Raw genomic sequence first — 27,560 nt, forward strand, 5'->3', positions numbered from 1 at the left:
TCATTGCCACAGATATAACATTTTCTTGGATGCATTCAAAGACTTGGTAAATTTTTCTGAAGTAAAAAAGAAAATTTAAAAAAATTAAAAAATTTTTAATCTACATTGTTGATGAGAAAAATATTAATGGGGAAAAAACAAGATACAGTAAATTTGTATAATGAAATACTACATAATAACTAAGGTGACTGAATTAGGTCTATCTATGTTACTATAGTTAAATCTCCCAAATTATAGGAAGTCAGAAAGAGCAGGCATATTTAGCATGATGCCATTTATGCAAATTAAAAACACACAAATTATTTTAAATATATATATATCTCTATGGATCCACATGCATGTAAACAAAGTACAAAATGAGAACCAGAATGATTTATTCCAATATCAGATCAGAACTGCAAATACAATTAAAGGGAACTTCAAAGTTATGAATTTTTCTTTTTAGTAATGTGAAACAATAGAACAAAATGTTAACATGCATTCATTCTGCATGATTAATATATAGGTGCTTTTAACGTTATACTTGCTGTATTTTAACATGTTTTTAAAAACAAAATGTGTTTAGCATAAGTTGGAAGTACGGTGTGTAGATGTTTCTTTAAAATTATCCTATTTGTTAGTCTCTAGGCTCCTCTGTAGCATACTTGAGAGACACAGTTTAAAACAAGGTGACAATTTTCAGATAGAAGATAGATTTCTTTCTAAGATTCTTCTGTAACTCAGCAAACTAGCCTATTTATTATTGTAGGGTAAATGGAGGAGGATTGAACAACTTCCAAGTATAATTATTTTTTATTTTGTCTATTTTCTTTTCTTTGCCAGCTATTAAGTGTGTGCTAATGGTGACAAATTTTCCAGTAGCAGGCAAATTAAAAATAACAAACCATGTAACTTTCCCTTGAAGAATCATGTTACATATACTTTCAAGGAGATGAACTGGTAATTCAGGGATTAGTTGATTCAATCAATCAGCAACCAATCATTCATAACATCTTTCCTTTGTGGCCATCTTTTGCGGTAGAAATAAAAGAAAAATCATATAATTCTGATGTATATCTGTTCATACTGAAAATTTAGTGAATGGAAAAATAAAAAAGTTATATATAACGATGCACAAAGACTGTAGAGGTATCAAAGCAACTATCTTTGAATATACTGCTACAAAATATGCACATACAGTGAAGTGTTTTGTGTTGAATAGCAAATGTTATTGAATAATCAAGATGAGTTGCCACCATTATATTATAGAAAAGTGCCTCAAAAATTCTGAAATCAAATTTCTTTGGAAAATAAGTTGTTCAGAATAAGTGAAAGAGTGAAGGTTATCATTAATTAAAGAAAAACATAAATTAATGTATTTCTTGAGAGCTTCAAATTTAAGTCATAAAGTACTAAAGATTATAAAGGGCTAAAGTTCTTTACATCTATCTAATATATCTATATCTAAAACTCACACACATGCTCAAAGTTTATTGCCAAAAAGGCCTTCAATTTCAGACCCATATCTTTACAGATGAGGAAACTCAGGCATAGAGCTACATGGTACACAATTTTATGAAAAAGAAATATATTCAATAATTTACAAAATTTCCATCATTCCACTACTGAAAGGTAGTATTTTGGGGGTGCTACTTCCCAGTGATGTGCTAGCATATTAACACAATGGTTGTCATATTGTTTCATGGAGAGTCTTGTGATTTGGTGGTGTCTTAAAGATCACAGGCAAAGAGAAAAGGAAGAATAAGGGGGTCACGAGCAGTGGAAATTGCTACATCCTCCTCACCTATGCATTTTATATATTGGGATCCTGCTTAAGATTTCATTTTTTTAAAAAAACAAGCTCTTCTTTCCTAAGTCAAAGTTTGTGAATCATTACACCTTCACCAGAATATTGCTGGTGTATTAAACAGGCTTTCTCCAATAGTTTAGGGTCTGGTTCCTTCTTGACTTTATGTTCTTCTACTCCAGTTCTTGTTAAATACTTGTGGACATCTGGTGAACTTCATGGACTCTCTCCTCGGAAAAAATCATATAGACACACAATTTTGTGCCAAATGTAGGAAGTGCAGGGACTTCCTAAAATCCATTTACAGAGCCTGTGTTAATCATACTAACTCTAAAAGCTTTATTTAGAAGACCTAAGAAACTTCTGACGGAGAAATAATTGGGGATTAACGTAAGAGTGTGTTTGGAAAAGATGAAATTTTTTCAACACAGAATAACTTGTAAGATCAGTTTTTGCTGCCTAATGAAAAAACAAAAGTATTTTTCATTGAACTTCAAGAATCATACATACTCTTGCTGGCCACTCTGTTCTTTTGATTCATTGATTCATTCAACAGATATTTATCAAGGACAGATATTTATCTAGCACAGCGGAAGACACTGTGCTAGGGGAAATGTAAGTGAATGGTTTAATACTTCCTTTAAGAGCCATCTGTTCTTGAGAATATGAATCATCTTTAACACTCAGCAAATTTTAACCACTTAACCCACTAGTTAACACATGTGCATGCACACACACGCACACTCCACTGGAACAAGTACTCTTTTAACTGACCTGAGGCTCGATTAGGTCTGGTTGACCGAGACCTGGGCTGTCTATCCAAGTTGCCTCCAGCAGTGGATGTATTGCGTGGTTCAATCAGAGGACAGTAAGGATGTGCAGAGACATAGGGATTCTGGCACCAAGGGCTGCGATTGGGGAAAACGGTTGGTGGGATTTCCTTCTCTCTGTAAAAGAAAAAAGCCTAAATGGAACTCAGAAGTCATTTTATGCTGTGGCATTAGTGTTGAAGGCACAATTAAAGTGAAAGCATATTTCAAGACCAAGAGAATACGACTTTTTAAACTTTGTGGGCAGAACTTTTATTATAACTTCAGAAGCATTTGCCTACAAATGAATAATATATTCTGCACCTCTGTCCACAGGCAGCTCTTGATCCAAGATAAAATTCCTGGATGATGCACCTCTCCCTCCACCTAAGCACCTCTAAAGACTTGGGGATACCTCACCTCTTCCCCTCTCTGCAGCAGCCTTGCTTCTTATAACAGTGCCCATGAAAAGTGAAATGGCCAGAGGCATCTCAATACTATCTAGTTAAGATCTCCAGCCTTCATTGCCCCATGAGTATTCACTTGCTCGTTCTGTTTTTATGTTTTCCCTATGAGTTCTATTCAAAATCGTAGTTTCCAAAAATCACTATTGATTTAATTTATACATCACACATCCATTTGTCATCCAGTCATTCCCACATGCTCAGTTACTAATTGTGGGAAGGACCCATTAAAACAAACAAACCAAACAACCCTTACCTCTTAAGAAAAACTTGAGCTTGTTCCACCTGATAATTTGAGATATCTTCCTTAGGTTGATCTTGTTTTTCTTTAGTTATTGTAGTTGTAGATGCAGTCCACTGAAACACATGCTTCCGGAATGTTGGAGATACTACTGAACATCTGTTAAATTCAATGTCAGTATCTAATTTTTCCCATGCTTGCTTCCAGTGGATAGGGGTGTACCAGGCAATGGCCTAATGAAAATGATTTATTAATGTCAACTATGTATATTTGAGGTTTACAACATGCTGTTATGAGATATATACACATATATATTAAAATGGGTACTATGGTGGAGCAAATTAAGGTATTTATTGTCTTACGTAGTTACATTTTTATGACAAGAGCAGCTAAAATCTACTTATTTAACAAAAATCCCCAATACAATTTTATTAACTATAGTCCTTATGTTGTACACTAGATCCCTAGACTTCCTCATCCTACAAATCTCTGCTACTTTGTATCCTTTGACCTACATCTCCCTATTTCCTCCCCTTCTCCCATCCCTGTGAACCTGTTTTATTCTTTCTCTGTATGTTTGACCTTTTAAAAAATTCCACATGTAAGTGAGATCACGCAACATTTTTCTTTCTGTGTCTGACTTATTTCACTCAGCATAATGTCCTCCAGGTCCCTCCATGTTCTTTTTTAAGGTTGAATAATATTCCATTGTGTATAGCTACATTTTCTTTATCCATTTGTCTGTTGACAGACACTTAGGTTGTTTCCATATTTGGCTATTGTGAATAATGCTGCAATGAAGATGGCTGTGTAGATACCTTTCCAAGGTGGTGATTTCATCTTTTTTGGGTATGTACCCAGAAGAGGGATCGCTGGGTTGTATGGTAGCCCTACTTTTAATTTCTTTAGGGACTTCCATATTGTTTTCCATAAAGGTTGCACCAATCTACATTCCTGCCAACCATGTACTGGGGTTCCCTTTTCTCCATACTCTCACCAACGTTTGTTATTATATCACTTGCCTTTTGGAATAGCCATCCTTATGAAGTGTGAAGTGATAGCTCAAAGCAATTTTAATTTGCTTTTATTTGATGCTTAGCGATGTTGAGCACCTTTTAATGTATCTGTTGGCCATATTTTTTAAATGTCTTTGGAGAAATGTCTGTTCAGGTCTTTTGCCTGTTTTCTAAATCAGGTTATTTGCTTTTCTGCCATTGAGTTGTACGAGTTCCTCATAAATTTTGAATATTAGCTCTTTCTCAGATATGAGGTTTGCAAACATTTTCTTCCCAGTCGGTAGGTTGTTATTTTATTTTGTTAATTGTTTCCTTTGCTGTGCAGAAGCTTTTTAGTTTGACATATTCCATACCCCCTTTTATTTATTTTTGTTTTTGTAGCCTGAGCTTCGGTGTGATACCAAGAAATCATCGCAAAGGACCACATCAAGGAGTTTTTCCCCTGCGTTCTTTCCCGGCAGTATTTTGGTTTCAGGTCTTATGATTAGGTCTCTTATCCATTTTGAATTGTTTTTTACTTACCATGTAAAATACGGTACAACAGAATTTAAAAATTGAACTATATAATGCTATTTACCTATGTGTGTGGCTTAGGGAACTACATGATGAGGACATAGAGTAAGGCATCTTGGCCTTAGTTTCCTGTTCTGAAAATTACAAGCAGCATAACCTCAGATAGGTAGGTTACTTTCTAACTTGAACTGTGACTTCATATGTAAAACTGAGAGGGCTGTAGTGGGAACTGCTTTACTGAAGTGTTGTAAAATTCATCCAGCTACCGAATTTCATAACTCTGAAGAACTGTGCAAAAAGTAATGGTAATATTAATAAGTTAAGATTTTAAACATTTAAGACACTGTGTGTGTGGGTGTGTCTAATTGGAGATGGCAAAATGGACAGTAGAGCTAGAGACATGGACAAGAAAACACATTCTCCAGGTTAGAATCCTAGGTGAGAGTATTAAGAAGACCCACGAGCCCTGAAGCTGGAGTTTGTTTGGATTTCCTGAATATGTGACATGCGCACAACATACATGTTGCAAAAATTATTCAGGAAAATCCTTTATAGAGATTAACAGTTATATTTCTATTCAACACGAAAAACGTGCCGTAACATTCTACTTGTTCTAGTGATCTGTTTTTAGTTTACCAAATTAGAGGTTTGGACTTCACGCTGTAACCACTGAACATCCCTCTGCTTGGCTTGACAAATAACGTAGACATAAAGACAACACAAGACCAGTTCAGCTAGGCTAAGCTTCCAGCAGAGAAAGAAAGATGAATTCTTTTTTAAAAAGTTTCTTTTCATAGATTACAGCAAATAAATGGACTTTTGCTACAGATCATTAGTTGGGAATCCTCCATTTTTAGTAGCTCAAACACATTATATTTTGAAAATATGTTCATGATCTTTTTAGTGTGATCTCCCTAAATGAGATGTGTGCCTTTCCTAGACAAGGCAATATTTTAGGTTTCCCTGTACTGTAGGAACTTAAGAAAATCTTGGATGACAATGATAATGTGATAAAATTTAGCCTCAGCTCTAGAATGTTGGCCACATGAACCTTGCAAACTATTTTTAGTGCAATAGAAAAATTCTTGAGAGTTAGAAGATATGGTTTTATTTTAGTTCTATCACATTACTTATCATGTGACCTTAAGCAAGCCATTTAACTTTCCAAGCCCCGTTTTTTCCCCAAAATACTGAAACAGTACTGAGAATCAAATGAAATAAGGCATATATAAACAGCCCTTCAATGAGTTCCTATTGTATAGGACTGGTGTGTTCCACATCTGGATCTCTAATGCAAAACAATGTATTGGGAAAGTACCAGGCATTGATAAACGTAAGAAATTTATTATTTGACATGTAATTTAGAGGCTCCAAATCCCAATGGGACAACAATGTGACTGGTGAAAAAAAACCTATCCCTGCTTTAAAAGTCCATAGACTCATGGAATCTTAGTGATTATATTATACAATCTCTTACTTTACAGATGAGAAAGTAGAATAATACATGGCAAAGCAAAACTAAAAGCCACATTTACATTAAGCCATAAGATTTGTAGCTGTATCGAATATTAACTGTTGCCATGTTAGTGACAAGATGACTCAAGAAGTAGTCTAAGATCTACTTTATTTTAGCTTCCTTTTAATTTTTTAAATTTATTTTTATTTTTGCTTTTTTCAAGACAGAGTCTTGCTCTGTCACCCAGGCTGGAATGCAGTGGTACAATCTTGGCTCACTGCAACCTCCACCTCCCAGGTTCAAGCAATTCTCCTGCCTCAGCCTCCTGAGTAGCTGGGACTATAGGCGGACACCACCACGCCTGGCTAATGTTTGTATTTTTACTAGAGACGGGGTTTCACCATGTTGGCCAGGCTGGCATCAAACTCCTGACCTTGTGATCCGCCCACCTCGGCCTCCCAAAGTGCTGGGATTACAGGCGTGAGACACTGCGCCAGCCTAGGCTTCCTTTTAAAAATGACCCATAATATAACTTCTCTTTGCCCCATCTTACAAATACAAAATATTATTCAAGTCCAGAAATGGGGTCTATTCTGATTTGTATAGCTGGTTATTATTGTAGACAGTAGATTACAGGCTTTGTGACTTTTTCCACAAGATATGGATTATTTTCTACATACAAATAGAAAGCAATTCCAGGGTCATGATGATACTTTGAGTCTGTGTTTCAGCATGTCTATGGGAAGGCAGTAAATTGTCTTTTTTAAGGAAAATTTACCTGGCGGTTGCAGATAGTAATATCCAGTGCTATTAAAGTGAGAAGGAAAATGAATTTATTAGAAAAAGAACTCTATACTTACAATAGGGTTTCAAGCTGATTTTAAAGTCACATTTCCACCTATTTAGGGGAAATATTTTCTAGTTGAATTAAATAATGCATATGGCTTTACCATGAGGTAGAATTTCCAATGGGATGTGACCCAGGGAAAAAAAATAAAAAACACTTGAGCTGAGTTCTGAAGGGCAGGTAGGATTTAATAGGTAAAAAGGGAGGAAAGAGAGTCTATTGAGAGGCAAGAGCATGCGCAGAGGCTCTGTGGCATGAAGGAGCTGTCAAGCACTGGTAAGTAAAAGTAGTACGAGAAGGCCAGTGTGGCTAGAGCAGAGTGCATGGAGAAGCATGGAGAGAGGAGAGTTCAAGAGGTGAAAAGGGGCAAGATCGCCATGATTCAGGTTAGGAGGGCAAACTCCTCTCCACTACAGATTCACAACACATGGCTCTTCCTCTGAATGCTTTTTCTTATGCTCTCCTTTACAGAGTTGATATTTCTGACCTGGGCTGCCCGTACTTTATTAAAGCATTGTTTCACTGTATTGCAATTATTTATTATTACATATCAATTTCTACTAGTAGACTGTGAATTTCTTGAGGACAAGAAGTGTGCAATACTTATGTTCCCTTTTCTAGCACCTAGTGCCATTCCTGACAGATACAAAATATATTTAAATATTTTCCATATAGATCAATCAATCAGGTTCAGTCTTTCATTAGCAGGCACAGTTACTTGTGCTTACATCACCCCACAGAAATGGTCTGATTCTATATGTGCAAAGTCATTCAAATCACTGGGTAAAAGGAACAGTCTAAGTACAAAGCCTAATTCAGTTGCAAGAAATGAAAACTTATTAAAATCTGCATTCCAGGAGCTCAGGGACCTGGTCTGCCTGATTCAACGCTCAGTGCCTGGAGCAACACACATACAAAGTAGAAACCACAAACTGGCTTACAGAGTGGATAACTATGATGAAAGTTCTGAGATAAGAATGCCTTAATCCTAGACTGGGTTTTAGTAATGATTTCTTATGAGGCTGAGTAAATAATTCACATTGTGTATCCTTATTTTCCCCATCAGTGAAAATAAGTAAATAACTTAGATTGTGTAGCCTTACTTTCCCCATCAGAGAAGTATTATAAAATTCAGTTCCAGCCCACAAGGAGATCTAAAGCTGAGTGGGTGAAGGCTGCTAAGTTATATCTAATGGGTGCTCTCCTCATCTAACAACTGTTCCCACAGAAAGACAGTAAATGGTTCTTAAGAAATTAGCCAAGTCTATTTCAAAGGGAAAGTCAATCTCAACATAGATTATAATGCAGCAAAAAAGAAACTCAGAGATAGGTTCTGGTTAACATATTTTGTGGGTCAGTAGTTATAGGACATAGTAAGTTAGACTGAGGGTAAGAAAAAAACACAGGTATTTAAAAATGATCTAAAAATCATTTTGAAAAAGGATTAACATTTTTGTTGTTGCAAAAAGGAATACCTTTGAACCTTAATGGTGTGTCCATGGGTATATATTTATGCCAATATTATACCAAGAGAAAGGTTGAGTGAAAATATAAAATTGTCAAATACTGGGAACAAATTACACAAAGCTAGTGCTAATACCCTTAATTTTATAAGGAGTAAAGTATAGTCATTTCAAATTAATATTGTAGGCTCTCTCATTAGAATATTAGTTCCCTGAGTGCAGATACTATATCTTAATCTGTTATATTCCCAGTACTTAGCATAGCTCTAAAATAGAGAAGGGTCTCAATAAATATTTGAGAAATGAAAAAATAAATAGAAAAGACCCGTATCGAGTACCTTCCTTATCCCACTCTTCAGGCTAAATATCATAAATAAAGTCTTCCCTCGACTTTGAAAGTTGAAGAGGCTTCTTAGGAATATGAGATATCAGAATTATTTTTGCCAAATTGTAAGACACTCTGGGGCCCTTTGACACTGGGAAGAGAATGCTGTGGATTTGCCTGATGTGTTGTGGCATTTAGTGATGGTTCTATCCAAGCTTTAAGGGTAAAAAGAATAATCGAGTGAGCTAAGAGGATGGGAAACATAATGATAACTCTCCATTCTATGAAAAACTAGCCCAAAGGCCCATCAAGCAACAAGTGGATAAAGAAAATGTGGTATATACATACCATGGAATACCACCACTTAAGAACTAATGAGTGCTCTCCCATTTGACAACATGGCTATTCATGTAACCAAACACCACGTTCCCCCAAAACTATTGAAATTTAAAAAAAATTATAAATTTATAAGAAACTGACAATAAAATAATCTTTTAGGCATAAAGTCAATTTTACTGACATTTATGCACTTAGACACATTGTATAAAATGAAAAGAATAAAAAATACAGATATGCCCAATAAGCACAATATTTTTAAAAAACGATTGTTAAGAACCAGAAACTAACTTGACCGTTCGGTTTGCACAGGATTGTTATACAATCGGGACTTGTTCTAAACTTGTCTTGTTCCTTCCAAAGAAAATCTGATGGAGGTTGATGCTTTGCTTCAGGTGCTGCTGCCCACACCTGTAATAAAATTGTTAATGACAAATGCCACTGGAGTTGAACACAATTTTGTAAATGCCATAGGGTTACTGCAACACATTCTTTCTGAACAGATGAGGTTTTAAAATGTAATGACTATATCATATACAATGTCAAGCTATGCAACACCAAACAGCTACTCTACAGGGATTAAAGGAAAAATCGAGAAAGAGAGGAACCCTCCTATGTCAGCTAATTACCTGTTCTCTAAGCAGTCTCTTTGCTTGTCTTTTCAGGTTTATATTTACTTGGTTTCAGGAAATTAAGAATTTCATTTTAATAGTTAAATTATAAAAACAAAAGATATTGTACACAAAATTGAAGACAGCTGTGGAAATTTAACTGTGGGTATTAATTTACATCCAGAAGATGGACAAAGTGCGGTAATTAACCAACAACAACAAAATCACGTCTTATGTACAGATCCAGATAGAGTGATAATGAGACAGTGCTGAGCCACAGACTGACAGTGTCAACAAGTTTGTCCTGTGCGATTCTAATGTACAGTATTTATACTCTTATACTCACTGTTACTGTGGAACTGGCCTGCATTACAATGTTTGGAAGGAATCGGTACAAAGAAATGGTTTGTCCATTCACATTTTGCTGGAGAATATGATCTCCAATTGCCATTTCTTTGTCAAGGGAAGAGTTAATGAGCTTCACGAACAAACCCTTGACATTCACTTCAGCTATTTCAATGTCTCCAAGAGAACTAGAAAATAAAACACAAAGATTGTAAGGTGCCTTCAGATAGGAGTGTTTTTGACTCACTTTAAGAAGTGAATAATAAAGTACTTGAAAGTTGTTCTTAAACTGTATATTCTATTGGCCAAGTTCTATATAGAAGTAGTATATTTTGTAACCTCAGACAAATGGCTTGAGTTTTTAGTTCTATTTCTTTATCTGTGCAATAAAATAATCCGTTTCACTTAAAATAAAGAAAACCTAAAAAGTATTTTAGGTGTCAAGGTATAAAAGCCACAGGAAGTTGTGAATTATAATAGTTTAAATTTCCTACTGTTCAGGATAAAATCACTGAGACATGAAACTCTCAAAAGTAGATCAAGAGACAAATCATTTACTTTATTTCTGATAAAGTGACTGAAGATAAATAGCAACTGTGATTAAAAGATTTTTGAAAGGCAGAAACTTTAAATAAACATAAGATGGTATTTTTCACCTTTTCACTTGCCTTGAGAGCTTACTATGTATGATCCAGGGACCAGGCTAATCATTTACATATCATTATATATCATCGTTTTTCAGATTGTGAGTCACAACTTATTAGTAGGTCAAAAATCACTTTGGTAAGCGAGGACTCCCATCTTAAAAATAAGATACATCCGTACCAATAATAATAACAATACTACTTATACATCAGGCACCTAAAAACACTATCTAATATCTCTATATGTATATCTACGTCTATGTTTCTATTTATTTATCTATCTCTCTATATAATTCTCCACAATTTCTCATCCACAGTTCCAAAATCCAAAAAGCTCTGAAAAACCAAAAAAAAATTTTTTTAAAACAGGTTTGAAGAAATGCCTGGTCCAAAACGGAGGTGAGGCTATTTACAGTCTTTGTTCATGGTTTGTGTGAATATTTATATATTTTTATGTGAAAAGATTAATGTTTGATTTTTGATACTTCTGTAATCCCTGACAGGGTGTTTACATAATATGTGTTCTAAAATTTCCTTTCCTAAAATTGTCAAAATTCTGAATTTGGAAATACATAATTCCCCAAGTATTTTGGTGAAGGCCTTATGGACTCATGATAACTCATATAATTTTCACAATAACATACATATTTCTCACTGAAATACTTCTACATATTTCTTATTGAAGGTCACATTAAAAAAATGTGAGGAACACTGTATTATCTCATTTAATTCTTAAAACAACTCAGACAGGTAGTATTTTTAGCCCCATTTTATAGATAGAGAAACTGAGGTTTAGAGACATTAATTCCCATTTCCGAGGTCACTCAATAAATGTTAACCCTTGTCCTTCTGTGTCACTCAACAAGTAAAATCTCAAATAAGTTTGACCTAACCATTCAGGTTGTTTAAATTCTGTACACACCATGGTGGTTGAACTCTGCTAGAAAACGCACACACAAAGATTGCTGCTACCAAAATCTTAGTGGTCTCCAACTACACCTGGGCCCTTGCTGATTGACAGCAAGTTGTCATCTTCATGAACCAAGTCAGCAACTTCTGCTATCCTTCAACAATGTTCAGATCCCTGCCCCATATCTCTATTCTCACTCTTGGAAAATTATCTCACTAAGAAAACATGACAATCAGAGAGACTAGTGCATTTCCCTGCTTCCTACTTAGAAACAGGCTCTCCTATAGCCGAGCCCACTTTTTCTCTGTAGCCCACCCCATTTCCGTGGAAGAGGCCCCCTCTCCCATCTGCAGTGAAGCCCTCTAATCACCAACTCCTCCTGATGCTTCAGCAACTCACTCCCCTCATTGTCCTTCCTTTCTCCTTTAACACCAACTTATCCCTCTGGACTACCTATTTCCCCCAAATAGGTATATATCTTTGAGGGGCTACCACCTTAACAAAGAAAAAAGAGAAAAATCCTTCTCCAGCTTACAATTCCTACTGCCATCACAACCTAGCTTTTGGAAAAGGCTATGTCACTAATTAATCACCTCTTATTTACTTCACAACCACCTACCACTGCCAAAGACCCAGATGACCAGTGCCCTTCACAATCAGTAAATTGAGTGGCAACTGTTAGTCTCTATCTTCATGTCTCCTCAGTATTGGCCTCTGCCAGACATGCCCTCTTTTTGGAAACTGTTGTCTTTGTTTCTTGAAGTCGACTGTTTTGCCTCTAAGAGTCTTGTTACTTTTCAGCCCCTTTTCCAGATTTCACCCAGGCCCTTCACGTATCTCCCAGATGTTGATCCCTGGGATTCTGTTCTTAGCCCTCTTTTATTTCCCCCATTTATCCTTATAGGTGATGTTATCCATGAACAGTGTTTACTAACCATTAATACACTCATGACTACTAAAACTAAATCTCTTGCCTAGACCTTCCTACTGAGCTTTAGATCCACAGAAACAACTGACCACAAGGTCCCAAAAGGTACCTCTGAACCCAACACGTTGGCCTGTTGTAAATTTACTCTCCCAACTAGAAAACTATTCCAGTGAATTACATCATTTACCCTGTTGGCCAAGCCTGAAACTTCCATTACTGTCCTAGTTTCTTATCCTTCATTCCTTATTCGTGACCGGGTTCTGCTGATTCTTCCTCTTTAGTGGCATCTGTTTACATCTTCTCTCCATCCCTGTGACTGCTGCCTTTATCACGTTCTCGTCATCTCCGTGAGACATTGGATCAACATCCTAACTATTGTCTTCAGGCTTACCCCCTTCTAAACATTCTCCACTTTGCTTCCAGAGCAATCTTTGTACAATCCAAACCTATTTCTGCTTCCCTCCTGGAAATCCTTCAATATCTTACCATTTCCTTCTATAGAAAACACAAACATCACAGCACTCAAACAAAGCCCTACCTTATCTGTCAGCTTCTTTAACCCCCTTTTCCTTACTTCCTACCTTATGCTTAAACTGCAACCATAAAGAATTCCTTGCAAGAGCATAATTCATGCTGCTGTAGGCTTCACTCACCATGCACACACATACTATTTCCTCTTCTTGTTTCCCATATCCTTATAAACACTTCAAATTTTCAGCCTTCTTATTTTTTTTCCTATCATAGGTACAAAATGGAATCTCATTGCATTTAAATTTGTTTTTCTCTGATTATAGTGCAGTTACACAAGCTGCTTATTGGCCACTCAGTTTCCTCCTTCAATGAATTACCTGTTCATATCATTTCATTCACTTTTCTGAATTTACATTTTTATAATTCATTTGTGGTATTCATAGCATAGTATTTAATTATATGCACATATTTTCTGCAAGAAGAGACTTTAAAAATGCTTCATCTGTAATGTTTCTTATGGTACAGTTTATATTTCTAAAATTTTTACTGTAATAAAATTTATCAATCTTTTTCTTTGTAGTTTCTGCTTTTTGTGTCCTATATAAGAAAACTTTCCCTGCTCTTATGTCATATTTTCTTTTAAATGTTTCAATAATTTGCTTTGAACAGCTTTATTTGTCTGTATATATGTGTGTGAGAGTGTATTTCATATAAGGAGCTAATTTTCCTACTTGCGTTTATTAGATTGTCCATCATCTCCCTGCTGATTTGTAACGTCAGCTTAGTCAAACAGCAAGTTTCTGAATATTATAAGACTTCCTAGCTGTTCCGTTGATCTAGCTGTTCATCCTGTGTCTATGCCAAATGGGTTTAATTTGTATTGTTTTAGATGAAGTCTTGATTTTGTTTGGACAAGTCCCCTCTCATTTTCTTTTCCAATATTGTGTTAACTCTTTTTAGACTTTAACCCTTTGTGGTAAGCAAAATAGCTGCCCAAAGATGTCTATCTCTAATCTCTGGATCCTGTAGGTATGTTATGTTAGATGGCAAAAAGAACTTTGCAGATATAACTAAAGCTATGGATGTTAACATAGGGAGATTAGCCTAGGTTATTTAGGTGGAATTAATCTAATCAATGAACCCTTAAAATTAGAGAATTTACTCCAGCTGGAAGCAGAAGAGAGCTGCAGTGGGAGGGAAGTCAGAGAGACTCCAAATACAAGAAGGATTTGATGCACCGTTGCTGGTTCTCATCTGCAAGGACTGGGGAGAAGCCTTTTGAAGCTAAGGGTGACTGCATGCTGACAGTTAGTAAGGAAGTACTATCACTGCAAAGAATTGAATTTGGCCAACAACCTCAAAGAGCTTGGAAGCAGATTTATTTCAGTGTCCAGATAAGAGCCGGTTTGACATCTTTATTTTGACCTTGTAAAACTCTAAGAAATCAGCTGAGACAACCCAGACTTATGACCTAGGGAACTATGTGTTAATAAGTGGGTGCTATTCATGTTATTTTAAGTCACTAAGTTGGTGATAATTTATTATGGCAGCAATAGAACACTAATATATATTTCTTGTGATTTTAGAGTCAGTTTGTCAGAAATGTTGCCCAGTTGGCCTACAGTTTCAGTTCCAATGTCCTCATTGGATATTTAGTCTAGTGTCTCGTTATTCTATTTTTCTGTTGATAAACCAACTGCTAGCCAATATTTTGGTTATTTCTTTGAGGGCAAATGCCCTTTTTCTCTGGTTGACTTTAAGACTGTTTTTTTGCATCTTCTGTTTTAAAAAGTTTTTTTTTAAATTTTTTTTTTAAACAATGTATCTAGGTTTGTTTGCTGGCTTGTTTTCTGTCTTTTATCCTGTTGGACGTTGGTAGTACTTCTTGAATATTTGGCTTGATGTCTTTCATTAGTCTGGGAAAATTCTCTCCTGTATTTCCATCAATACCATTCTACCTCAATCTTTCTTCTCCTTCAGTGCCTTTAATTAGAAGTAGATTAAAACAAAATATTGCCTTATTTGTCTCTTATGCTTGTTTATAATCTTGCTATCTGTGATTCAGTCTAGATATTTACTTCTGAGAATATTCCAGTTCAGCAATTTTCTCTTCTGTTATATTAAGTGTAATTTTAAACCCACCTACTGAAATAATAATTTCCGTTATTGGATTTTTTTTTTTTTTTTTTTTTTTACTTCAAGAACTTGTTTATGATCCTTTTAGTTCCCAGGTTTATGTTAAATTTTTTATCTTGTCATTTAATTACTTGAATATTTTAGTCATTGCTAGTTTGAAATCCTGGTCAGATGACTACAATGTCTGGACCTTCTAGGCCTGTTTCTGGTGTCCATTTTTAATCTTGGTGTTTGGTCAACTCTTATCTTTTGTACATGTTTTTTTGTTTGTTTGTTTTTTGTTTAGTGCCTAGTATTACAGAGAAAAAACTGCAGAGATAATTTAAGGTTCTGTATAATATTTTTTCACTCAAGATTTACTTTTGCTTCTGGTAGGCATCTAAGTTGGGAACAAATCACTTTAAATTAAATGTGAAATAATTTGACACTGTACTGGTCTGTTTTGCATATAGCCTTATTCTTCGTCTTTCCTTGAATTTCCAACTGAAAGCCTCAAGTGACCCTCCATTGTTTTTTATAGGCCCTAAATGCCAAGTTTTATTCACCCAGTCCTATGAATCTTGAGAACAACTTCTAACTTCTCAGCCTCTTAGTTACGGCTGTCAAAATTGGCCACTGTTTTCAGGAGAAAAGTGGATCTAAATGTCAGGCTATCACTCTGGATTTTGTGTCTCAGAGGAGGAATTATGAAAATAATGGGTGTAACCTTCTATGAAATCTCTCGATATACACTATCAAATTCCCTTCAAAATACTGGTCTCACCTGCATTGTATGAGAATGCCTTTTGTATAGAGGCTCACTTTTGAACAATTTACGTCAAAATTTCTTCTTCTTTTTCTTTTGCATTATCATTATGGTTCTTGCCAAATTTTGGGTTTAACATTTTACTCTTTGACATCCCTGGAACACCATTATGTCATCCTCATCTTACTGTTACTAAATTCTCTGCAGGTTGCTTTTATTTTTTGAGAGAGCATCCTTTTGTTTTTCAGACTTGCTTTTTCTGCCTGGGAAGATGAGCACTAATTTGACTTTTGTTTTTAAACAGGTAAGACCCTGGAATAGCTCAGCTATTCCTTTGTTATTATACATATAGCTGGATATTTACAGTTGCTTTTCAAAAATCCTTCATCATACAAGCAAAGTGCTTATTCATTAACCTTAAATTTTTATTTTATGCATATACATAGAATACATAGAATAAATGTTCTTGTCTGAAGGAAAAAACAACATTGTCCATATCAGAGCCCTTTATTTGCCTCCTTTTTGATATAAGATCAATGCATGGAAATTCCCAGAGGCAGGCTGTTAATCTGCTGTCACACTATCTTTAGTAGTTATCTTTTTCTCTTCCTTGCCAGCCTTCCCATTTACCTTTAGTAGGAAAGTGACTTGAGACCTCTACATATAATTTGTGATTGGCTGAGAGTGGAGAGTGATGTTGCAATCACCATCAGTAGCCTTTGCACAGTGTTTATTTATAAAGAGATTGGGGAGAAACATGGCTGGGTCACTTTTTAAACAAAATTACTTTCCATTATTTAAGCACTAATTTACGTATTTGTTGGGCTCTCCTTGATAGCTCCATGCTATTTGTCTGCTTTTAAGTTTCTGATATTCTGCAGTTTGCTAAAATTATCTTTGAAGTTCCAGTTCTTCCAACCTGTATATACCTAACATTTCCCATATAGGTGTTTTTAGTTGGGGGCATATGGGCTGATTAGGGGATACAGCATTTAAGAGTCCTTAAATTTTTAAAGGACAAACTTAGAAAGACTCAGGGAACTTAATTCAGTTCATTGGGACTATAAGAACCCTGATGCCTACAAGTTTTGATGGTAGATCCTTAATGTAATGGAGATGTAAATTTGTACATCACTACTACAAGGTTCTAAATCATCCAAGGGAAAAATAAATGGGGATTAGTCTGAATAAGAATCCTATGGGAAGATGAGGATATTTGCAGCCTCAAAATTGTTTTAAACCAGAACCATTCGTGTGTTTATCATGATCTCAGTGAGGCCCATCTGAATTCAGAGCTTACTATCATTTTGACTATAGACATGTAGGATGCAGAATTTCTTGGGGGTTGAGATGGAGGATGAATGAGAAGTTAGCCTTCTTAATATACTTTGATCACACCTGAGACATTTAGAACTAAACTTGAAGCCAAGGTAAGGTCTTGGATATAGGGTCAGAGAGCATGTGTAACTAGTGAAAATCCTAATAATGTCTCTACTTTGTTTCCTGTTTGCCTACAACTCCTTTTTTTCTTCTTCTGCTAGCAGATATTAAACAAATCCCTACAGATAGTGGGTGGTAGTAGGAAAGAAACAACAGCTTTGATTGAAAACAACCGAATTGAGAATCAGCTTCTGTTTCCAGCCTAGATGAAGCTACAAGAAATGACTTTGACCTTCCATCTGAAACAACTAAAAATCTGGAAAAATATATGAAACAGTATTTTTGAAGATATTTGATACTGGTCAACAAAGAATAGTGATACTTGAGAGACAGAAGAGAAAGGTAGTGAGACTTAAATTTTTCCCAGATTATTTCTCGAGAAAATTTCCAGGCTGCATCATGGAAGGTGCATCCTCTCTGACTTGAGGAGATGGAGCTGAGAGCCTGGAGAGACCAAGGTGGCTGGAGGTCACAAGTGGAGTATCAAACACGGGAAGCTGCAAAAAGAGCACTGGCGATTTTCACACGGTCCCCTTTGAGTATTTAGCAGAAGATTGATCAGCACATGTATTTGAGTAAATGCCCCAAGGCTGTAGAAAAAGACCATTTTGAAAAGATTAGAAGGAACAGTACTTGAAGCTCTCACAGTGTAAGGAAGTTCCCACCAGCCAGACTGAAAAACCTCACAATTAATGGGACCTTGCATAGAGTACTAAGGAGACTTTTGCCTCAGTAGTGGAGAATAATAACAAAGTGAAGATATTGCTTTGTTTCCACCTAACAAGCTATAAAAGCTAGTCCTTAAAGCCTTAAACTATTTCCAAGTAACTTAAGTGGATCCCAGAAAAAAACTCAAGAAATGAAAATTCATAGAAATACAAAAATATTCTAGCCCCCAAACAAGGTAAAATCCACAATTTCTGGCATACAATAAAAAATTACCAGGCATGCAAATAAATTGAAAAATACAACCCATAACAAGGAGAAAAATCAATCAAAAATGATGCAGAACTGACACAGATGTTAGAAACAGTAGAAAAGGAAACATCCTTATAACTGTATTTGTACGTTGAAAATGTAGAGACATGACTGAGATTTAAAAATACACAGGATGGGATTAACATAATAGTAGTCATTGTAGGTGAAAAGATCAGTGAATAGGAAAACATAATGATAGATACTATCCAAAAAGAAACAATCAGAGGAAAAAGTACATAGAAAGATAAAAAATAACAGAGCATTAGTAAACTATGGTACAACTTCAAGTGGCCTAATATATGTGAAATTGGAGTCCCTTAAAAGGAGAGAGGAGGCAGGGGCAAAATATATTGAAGAAATAATGGTAAAAAATTTTCCACTTTGAATTTTAAAATTCAAAATCTATAAATATGCTAATCAAAAAAGTGTAACAACCCCAAGCATAGGAAATGTGAAGAAATTTACACCAGGCGCATCATAATCAAATCTCCCAAAAACAATGATAATGAGAACATCTTAAAAGCAGAATGAGGGGGAAAAAAGAGACATATTTGTGCAGAGGAGCAAATATAATAATGACAGAAAATTTATTAGAAACAACTTAGACAAAAGGTAGTAGAGCAAGATCTTGAAAATATTGAAGAAATGAGAAAAACTGGGACAAAGAGAAAACAAATAACAAGATGGTAGACTTAACCTAATCACAGTAATGATAACCTTAAATGTAAATAGTTTAAATGCCCCAATGAAAAGACATTTTTCAGATTGGCTAAAAGGGCAAGTCTCAACTATATGCTACCTACAAGACATGCACTCTAAATATAAAGACACAAATAGTTCAAAAGTTAAAGTATGGAAAAATATATACCATGCTAACACCAGTAAAAAGAAGGCTCCTGTGGCTATCTTAACATCAGACAAAATATATTTCAGAACAAAGAATATTGCCAGGATAAAGAAAGTCATTTCATAATAATACAAGGATCAATCAGAAGAATATAACATTCCTAAATGTTTCTGTTTCTACATGTAATAACAAAGCTTTAGAATACATGAAACAAAAGTGATTGAATTGCAAGGGAGAAATCAACAAATCCACAACTTTAGTAGATATTAATACCTCTCTCTCAGTAATTGATACAAGTAGTCAAAAAATCAGCAAAAACACAGTAGACAACACTATCAACCAACATGACATGGTTGACGTGAAACACTCTACTAGACAACAGCAGAACATATATTCTTTTCAAGTGCACCTAGAACATTTACCAGAATAATTAATATCCTGGCTATAAAATAAGTCTCAGTAAATATAAAAGGATTCAAGTTATACAAAGTAAGTTCTTTGACCACAATGGAATTTAATTAGAAATCAATAACAAGAAGATACCTGGAAAACCACTGGAACTGAAAAATCTGTAAAACACTTTGAAACTAAATAACACACTTTTCAATTACCCAAGGATCAAAAAGAAAATGAAAATTAGAAAGTATTTTGAACTGAATGAAAATAAAAATACAACATATTAAAATTTGTGGGATGCCACTAAGCTGTACCTAGAGGAAAATTTGTAATACCAAATACCTGTAGTATCAGAAGAGAAGAAGGTGTCAAATCAATGACCTCAAATTTCACCTTAAAAAATTAGGGGAGAAAAAAAATCAAATAAAGCCCAAAGTAGAAGAAAGGGAATGTAGCCCAAAATGAAAATCAATTAAATAAAAAACAAAAAATAGGGGAAACAAATATAACCAAACACATATTCTTTGAGCTCAATAAAACTAAATCTCCAGTGATACTGATCAGGGAAAAGAGAAGACACAGATGACCATATGAGAAATGAGAAAGGTGATACCAATAAAGATTCTACAGTTATAAAGATTATCCTGTATAAAGACTATACAGGATAATAAGAGAATATTATAAATGACATTATGCAAAAGAAATTGACAACTTAGATAAAAATGGACAAATTCTTGAAAGACACAAACTACCCAAGCTTATTCAAGAAGAAATAATTAAAATAACCTAATATCTATTTTAAAACAATTTATAGTTTTAAAACTTTACCACAAAGAAATTCTAGGCCCAGACGGCTTCGCCAATAAGTTCTATAAGACATTTATGAAAAAAAATTACTTCTACACAATCTCTTCTAGAAAAGGATAAAGAAGAAACTATATCCCATCTCATTTCATAAAGAGTGGACATACCCTGATACCAAAAGAGACAAGGACATTACAGGAAAAGAAAACTACAGACCAATAATCTTTACAAACATTGAGGCAAAAATTTGAAACATTATTTTAACAAATGGAATTCAAACAGTATATTAAAACATAAACATGACCAAATGTTTATTGTAAAAGTACAGGGGTGTTTAACATTAAAAAAGGAAAACTATATGATCATCTCACTAGATATGTAAAAAGTATTGGATACGATTCAACATCATGGAAAAAACCAACTTTTTGTTTGTTGATCTATTTTTTTTTAGTCTCAATTTCATTTATTTTTCTCTGATCTTTATTGTTTGTTTTCTTCTACTAATTTTCAGTTTGTTTTTTTCTTGCTTTCCTAGTTCCTTGAGATGCATTGTTAGATTGTTTACTTGAAGCTTTTCTACTTTTTCGATACAGGTATTTATTGCTATAAACTTCCCTTTTAGTACTGCTTTTTTTTGTATCCCAGAGATTTTGATACGTTGTGTTTCCATTTCCATTTGTTTCAAGACATTTTTAAGTTTTCTTCTCAATTTCCTCACTGATCCATCGGTTGCTCTGAAGCATGTTTCTTAATTTCCATGTGTTTGTGTATTTTCCTAGGTTCCTCTTATTGATTTCTAGTCACAAAAGTACTTGACATAATTACTTGAATGTGGTCACAAAAGTACATGACATAATTTTTACTTTTTTGATATTTGTTTTGTGGCTTAAGAGAGAGTCTATTCAGGAAAATGTTCCATGTGCTGATGAAAGAATGTATATTCTGAGGCAATTGGGTGAAATGTTCTGCACATGTCAGGCCTAATTGGTCTAGTGTGCAATTTAACTCTGACGTTTCTTTGTGATTTGTCTGGTTCATCTGTCCATTACTGAAAATACGATGTTAAAGTGCCCTACTACTGTACTGCAGTCTATATCTCTGTTTAAATCTATTCATGTTTGCTTTATATACTTGGGAGCTTTGGTGTTGGGTGCACAGATATTTATAATTATTATACCTTCTTGCTGAATTGACCCCTTTATCATTATATAGTGACCTTATTTGTCTCTTTTTATAGTCATTGATTTGTAGTCTATTTTATCTGATATGAGTATAGCTACGCCTACTCTTTTTTTTGTTTCCAGTTGAATGGAATATGTTTTTCCATCCCTTCACTTTCAGTCTGTGTGCTTTGTAGGTGAAGTGGGCTTCTTGTAGGCAGCATACAGCTGGATTTTGTTTCCTTATCCCTAAGCCACTCTATGCCTTTTAATTGGAGAATCGAGTCCATTTACATTCAGTATTATTATTGATAAGAAGAACTTATTTCTTGTTTTGGGGTTGTTTTATAACTCGTCTCTTCCTTTTGTCCTTTATTACTATATTCTTTTGTGGTTAAGTAATTTTCTTTGGTAGTATATTTTAATTCATTGCTTTTTATTTTTTGTGAATCTATTATAGGTTTTTGCATTGTGGTTACACAAGGTTTACAAAAAACATCTTACAGCTATGACAAGTTAAAGAGATGAACACTTAAAGCACGAAGGAAAGAATAGAAAGAAAGAATAGAAACAAAAAAATCTCTAGATTAGAATGCCATCCTTCTATATTTTGACTGTTACTTTTCTCCATTTACATATTTTTATACTGCCTATCTTTTAGCAGATTGCTATAGCTATTACTGTTTTTGATAGATTTGTCTTTTGGGATTCACACTAGAGTAATGAGTGGATTGTATACCACAATTACAATTCTGGGTTTTTCCATGTGCTTAATTTTACCAGAGATTTTATACTTTCAAGTGTTTTCTTTTTGAACATTAGTGTTTATTTCTTTCAGATTGAAGAACTCTCGTTAGCATTTCTTATAAGCTAGGCCTGGTGGTGGTGAATTCTCTTAGCTTTTGTTTGGGAAAGATTTTATCTCTTCATATTTGAAATATGGCTTGGTTGGATACACTATTCTTGGATAGCACGGTTTTAACACATTAAAAACATTGTCTCATTCCCTCCTGACCTACCTGGTTTCCACTGAGAAGTCTGTTGCTAGACATATTCTTTTCTCTTGCAGCTTTTAGGCTCTTCTCTTTGTCCTTGACCTCTGGAGAGCTTAATTATTATATGAGTGTTTTTCACTTCTCTGTGGCCTCAGGAATTCTCTCATCCTCATATTTGAGTTCTGAGGTACTGCTGATGATAATGATAATCTTGGCACTGTATATTTGTTTTTGTTTTCTGGGGTGGCTGGATAGGGACTGAAAACAGCTTGCTTCTACACCACCATTTTTAATAGGATTGCATTTTAACAGAAGCTTTAAACATTTTATTTTGTCCTAAACTGCCCATAATTTTAACATAGTAGGTACTGAATGAAGGATCTGATGAGGTGTTTTTAGATAGTAGAGCAAATGCTTAGGTATTCTCCACTGTTAAATTGTAATAGGGCATGGGTGATTGATTTTAGGAAACATGGCATAAAGGGAGAGAAAATTTCCTTCATATCTGACCCTCAACTCTAATTTCTTTTAGCCATCTAATGACTTCTATCAACATATGCTTATTACTAGCATTTCAAATTCATATTGTTCACGTAATAAATAAGGCAGTGTTATATTAATATAAATGAATAGATCATAACTCTTTTATTTTAGTCCTAATATCAACTTTCTTCTTGATCAATTTCTTTTTGCATAGATACTAACAGTCATAAAAATGGATCAATGAAGTAAAAATTTATCTTTCTCCTTCTGTCTTGAACTCAAGAGCTACTAGAAGAAAATATATATATTAGATCCATCTAAATAATTTGACAACAATAAAAAAGTGTCTTGAATAATTGAGTTGACCCTATTAGTAAAGATTACTTAGCACTGTTTACTCTGGCATCTTTGAAGAATTCACATTTTTTGTTTGGTTCTTTAGACCATTTTATCAATTTATTTTAATTGCTCAGAAGATGAAACAGTTACATTTCAATGAACTGAGTATTGTTTAGATAAAATAATGCATATAACTACAGATTAGAACTTTATTTTCTGCTGACTTATTGGTCCTACCCTGACAGAAGAAATTAAGTAGTTCAAATAAAATACGTACCTGGCGGTAAATTGGCCAACTTCTTCAAGAATCATAGAAAAGTATTTTAAAGTTTTTTGAGTGTGCTTTGAGTGTGCTATAAGTTTCTTTGAATCACCAAACAGAGAAAGGAAATAATCTTCTCCATCCCCAATCATGGGTGATTCATCCTGTTTCTTTGGAACCAAGAAGGGGCCGGCATCTTTCAAATAAACCAAAGAAATAAGTAACCAGGAGAGAAGTAAATAAAATGACATTAAAAGGACCCAAAACCATTATCTTTATTTTCTGCTTCTACAAAATTATATTTTTACATTTTAATATCACTATCACAGTTAATAAGAATAGTTAGAAGCCTTAAACAAAAATCCATAAAATAATCAGTAAGTGGATATTTATAGTGACATCTTCAATTCCTAGAGATTATTTCAGTTATCTTAAACAATAAATTATATCATTAGTATAATGACTATTTAACTGATTATTTAGTTGTACTAGAAGCATCATCAATTTTTAAATAGGAAAAACATTTGATTCTGTCAAATTTAGATATGTTACATATAAATATAGCCTTATTCTACTTCATGTATGCTAAAATTTCCAAATGGCCACCCATAAATTAAAACCTCATGTGAATCCTTTCCTACAATGGTTAGTACTTTTGTCAGGTAAAGACATAAACTTCCTCTATTTAATTAAAATACTTTATTAGAAAGATAAAGTAATGCTTAATCAGATTCTAGTGTCCTATTAGAAGTTTGCTCTTTTAAATCCTCACTACTTTGATTCAAATACAAAATAGGTTTCATAATTTTAAACATAAAGAGCCATTCTGGACAAATCTAATAATACATCCGCAAAGAGAGTTACACTACAAAGATGCATCGTGATGAAGTGGAAAGAACAATGAATCTTGCATTTAGACAGACTTGTAATTATATTTTAGTTCTGCCATTTACTAAGCCAAGTGATGTAAATTTTCCATGTTTCCATTTTCCTGAACATAAAATAAAGATATCACTCCATTGTGTAAGGAGATAAGAGAGCTGGAGATCATGTAGGTGTCTAGCATAATATTTAATATTTATCTGCTAATAAATGATAGCTATTATTACAGTACAGAGTTTTGGTTAATGTGACTCTCGGTCCAAAATCCTCAAAGGATTAAGACAATCTAGAGTTTGAATGTTACATCTTTAGCAAAACCAAAACAAGGTGAAAGATATAAAGGAATGAAATCATCGTTCTTAAAGAAGATTCCTCAAAGTATTTTGTTGAGAAAAAAAGAAACATTTGGAATTACATTAATTCATTCTCAGTTGAGTACTTCCTTAATCCTTAAATTCCTTTGGGAAAGGATAATATACAGCATCTTTCTTAACAGGTCATCTCGAGAAATAAAGGCCTTGCTATTTCAAGAGAAAAGAAGACACATTAACTTTGGTCCCAGTTGTTATTTTGTCTAGAACAAAAGATGGCAATGAACCAAGTGCAACAAATCTCAGTGAACCTAGACATCTATCTAGAGAAGTGGAATCTACAGTAATGGAAGGAGAAGACTACATCCCAATTCAGCTCCCATACTGTAAGGGGAAGCCACTGTATTTCATTTTTTTGCCCCATTGCAAGGAGCCAAGGTTTAACCCAAATATAGAACATATGCCATGATGATATAATGATGAATGACAGAAAATCTTTTCTTCCCAGATCTAAAATTTGTATTTACATTTTCAGTATGTGGGTTTTGGTCATCCTAAAGGTCAGTGTAAACTTAGGAGGTTTCTTGGGAAATTTTATACTTGTCATACAAAAAATGAAACATAGGGAATATGACCATAATGGCAGGAGAAAAAAACCCTATATAACCCACATCAAAGATTTTTTTAAAATATCAGAAACAAAATGAAATATAGATGAGGGGCAGCCAGACTGTAAATGAGTACAGAATGGTAGAGGATAATGGAGGCATCAGATAGTCACTGGACTATTTGTGCTACCAGTTTTGAAACTTGTTAGTTGATTGGCAATTGAAACACAAACTCCAAATCTGGTCTATTTTAAAAGAAGGTGATTGCAGGTATGTTCAGATGAACAACTAATGTTTATTGAGTATTTATTATGTGCTAGGTAATTTTCATAAAATTTAATCCTTAGGATAGCCCTGTGACATTTCTATTTTAATCTCCGTTTTGCATTGGTGGAAAATGAGATGCTGAGATGTTAAGTACTCTACCTGATGCCTAACATTGTAGAAAAACAGTAGGTCCTGTGTTTTAAAGGATGATAGTGTTTTCAGTAAACCACAAAAACATACCCTCAAAGTTCCCTAATCATGGTGAGAAACAAACACCCTAGAGCATGGGTATTGCTGAGCACATTGTTGATAACAGTCAAAACTTTACTTTTTCTGATCATAGTACTGTTTTCATTTTCCTCTCCTTCAAGTTCTCCTTATTGTTTTACCACTTTCTCTCCATTATTTTATACCTACTTTATGTTACAGCTTTGTCTCATCTATCTGTCTATTCCTTACTTAAGCCATACATCTCCTAAAGGCACAAAGTACACAAGATATGGCTTAATCCTTCTGACAGTGTTCAGAGAAAGGGCAGTTAATGCTATACATTGGAATTTTTAATCTCTAGCAATTCTAATGTATGTTAGCAGTCAACTCATGAACCATCATGATAACTCAAGATATCTTAATTATAAGGATGATATATTTGGCACATGCATGTATGTGGCCTGAATTTAACACCCCAGTTCTAGGATCAGTGATGACCATAGTTAAGTTACTTTTCATAAGATGCTAAGAAGTTAGCATTTTGGGGGACTAATAATAAAACATCGTTCTGGCTGAGAGTCATATATGCAATGTATTGAAATATGTGCTTTAAAAGTACTCTAAAAATATGGGGTTCATATTTTGCTTACCCAAACTGTTTTCCATTTGGGAACAGCTACCTGCCGTAGCTTTAGAAGTCAATTGTCCAGTTGTTGATATAGTTACTCCACTAATCTGAGGACTAGACAGATGGTAACCAAGAGGCATTCCACTGGATAATGAAGATGACAATGGCAGTGTTGTGGCAACTGAACCCACCATCTTTGGGGAAAAATGTACTAAAGAATATACTGGGGGAGTTCCAAGTTTGTCTTCTCTTCTGTGTACAAAAAATATAATAAACAAAACAAATAAATAAGAAAGTAAAACTGGCTGTTAATAAAAGAAGCACGGGCTATCATTATTACCCAGAATTCTGCTTTTCAAAGGTAATATGCATCCAACACAAGCATAATAACATCTTGTATTTCTAGTTCTAACAATCTAAATAAAACACTTTATTATCAATTTATTATATGCTTTAAAATATTTGAAAATTAACAAATTTCTATTGTAGATGGTTCTGAAAATGTGTAAGTAGAAAAAAGATAATACTAATCATTACAATACCACCAACAAGACATTTTACCATCTCCTTCCAGGCTTTTAAATGTAGTTTTTTACTCTAAGTTGAGACTTTATAAGCCATTTATACCTCCACTTTGATCATTTATCATATTTCCCATTTCCATTACCATAAAATCATGATTATAATTCTGGTTTAATATATCATTGTTTCCTTTATGCTTTTCCTTTAATTCCTGTTGCTGCTTAACTACCTTTTCTATATTAAGATTGTTTAGTGAATGTCTGCCTTCAAATAAACTGTACATGTTTGTGTGTGTGTATGTGTATTGGAGGGAATGACATAAAAGAGAGAGAAAAAAGATCATTTTCACGTACTATTTTTAGTACGTACTAAGTGAATCTTA

The 27,560-nt window shown here is 34.3% G+C and overlaps 1 protein-coding gene across 1 annotated transcript; it reads right to left on the reverse strand.

Annotated features, from left to right (window-relative positions):
- LMNTD1 (lamin tail domain containing 1) lies at nt 1-26,907 on the reverse strand. The gene is made up of 7 exons (XM_077953751.1): nt 26,679-26,907; nt 23,766-23,946; nt 10,214-10,400; nt 9,548-9,667; nt 3,316-3,533; nt 2,561-2,733; nt 1-56 (listed from the first exon to the last, which is right to left on the reverse strand). Exons 1-7 carry the CDS (start codon nt 26,848-26,850, stop codon nt 1-3), a joined length of 1,107 nt encoding a protein of 368 aa, XP_077809877.1. The 5' UTR covers nt 26,851-26,907.
- Between the last annotated feature and the right edge of the window lie 653 nt (nt 26,908-27,560).

Source organism: Macaca mulatta, chromosome 11, assembly GCF_049350105.2.
Source record: "Macaca mulatta isolate MMU2019108-1 chromosome 11, T2T-MMU8v2.0, whole genome shotgun sequence".
NCBI classification, from domain to species: Eukaryota; Metazoa; Chordata; class Mammalia; order Primates; family Cercopithecidae; genus Macaca; species Macaca mulatta.

Coding starts and splice junctions, on each gene's coding strand:
- LMNTD1 (XM_077953751.1), bottom strand. CDS start 26,850: ATGGTGGGTTCAGTTGCCACAACACTGCCATTGTCATCTTCATTATCC. Junction 23,947..26,678: donor CCAAATGGAAAACAGTTTGG/GTAAGCAAAATA, acceptor TTTATTTGAAAG/ATGCCGGCCCCTTCTTGGTT. Junction 2,734..3,315: donor GCTCAAGTTTTTCTTAAGAG/GTAAGGGTTGTT, acceptor TTTCTTTTACAG/AGAGAAGGAAATCCCACCAA.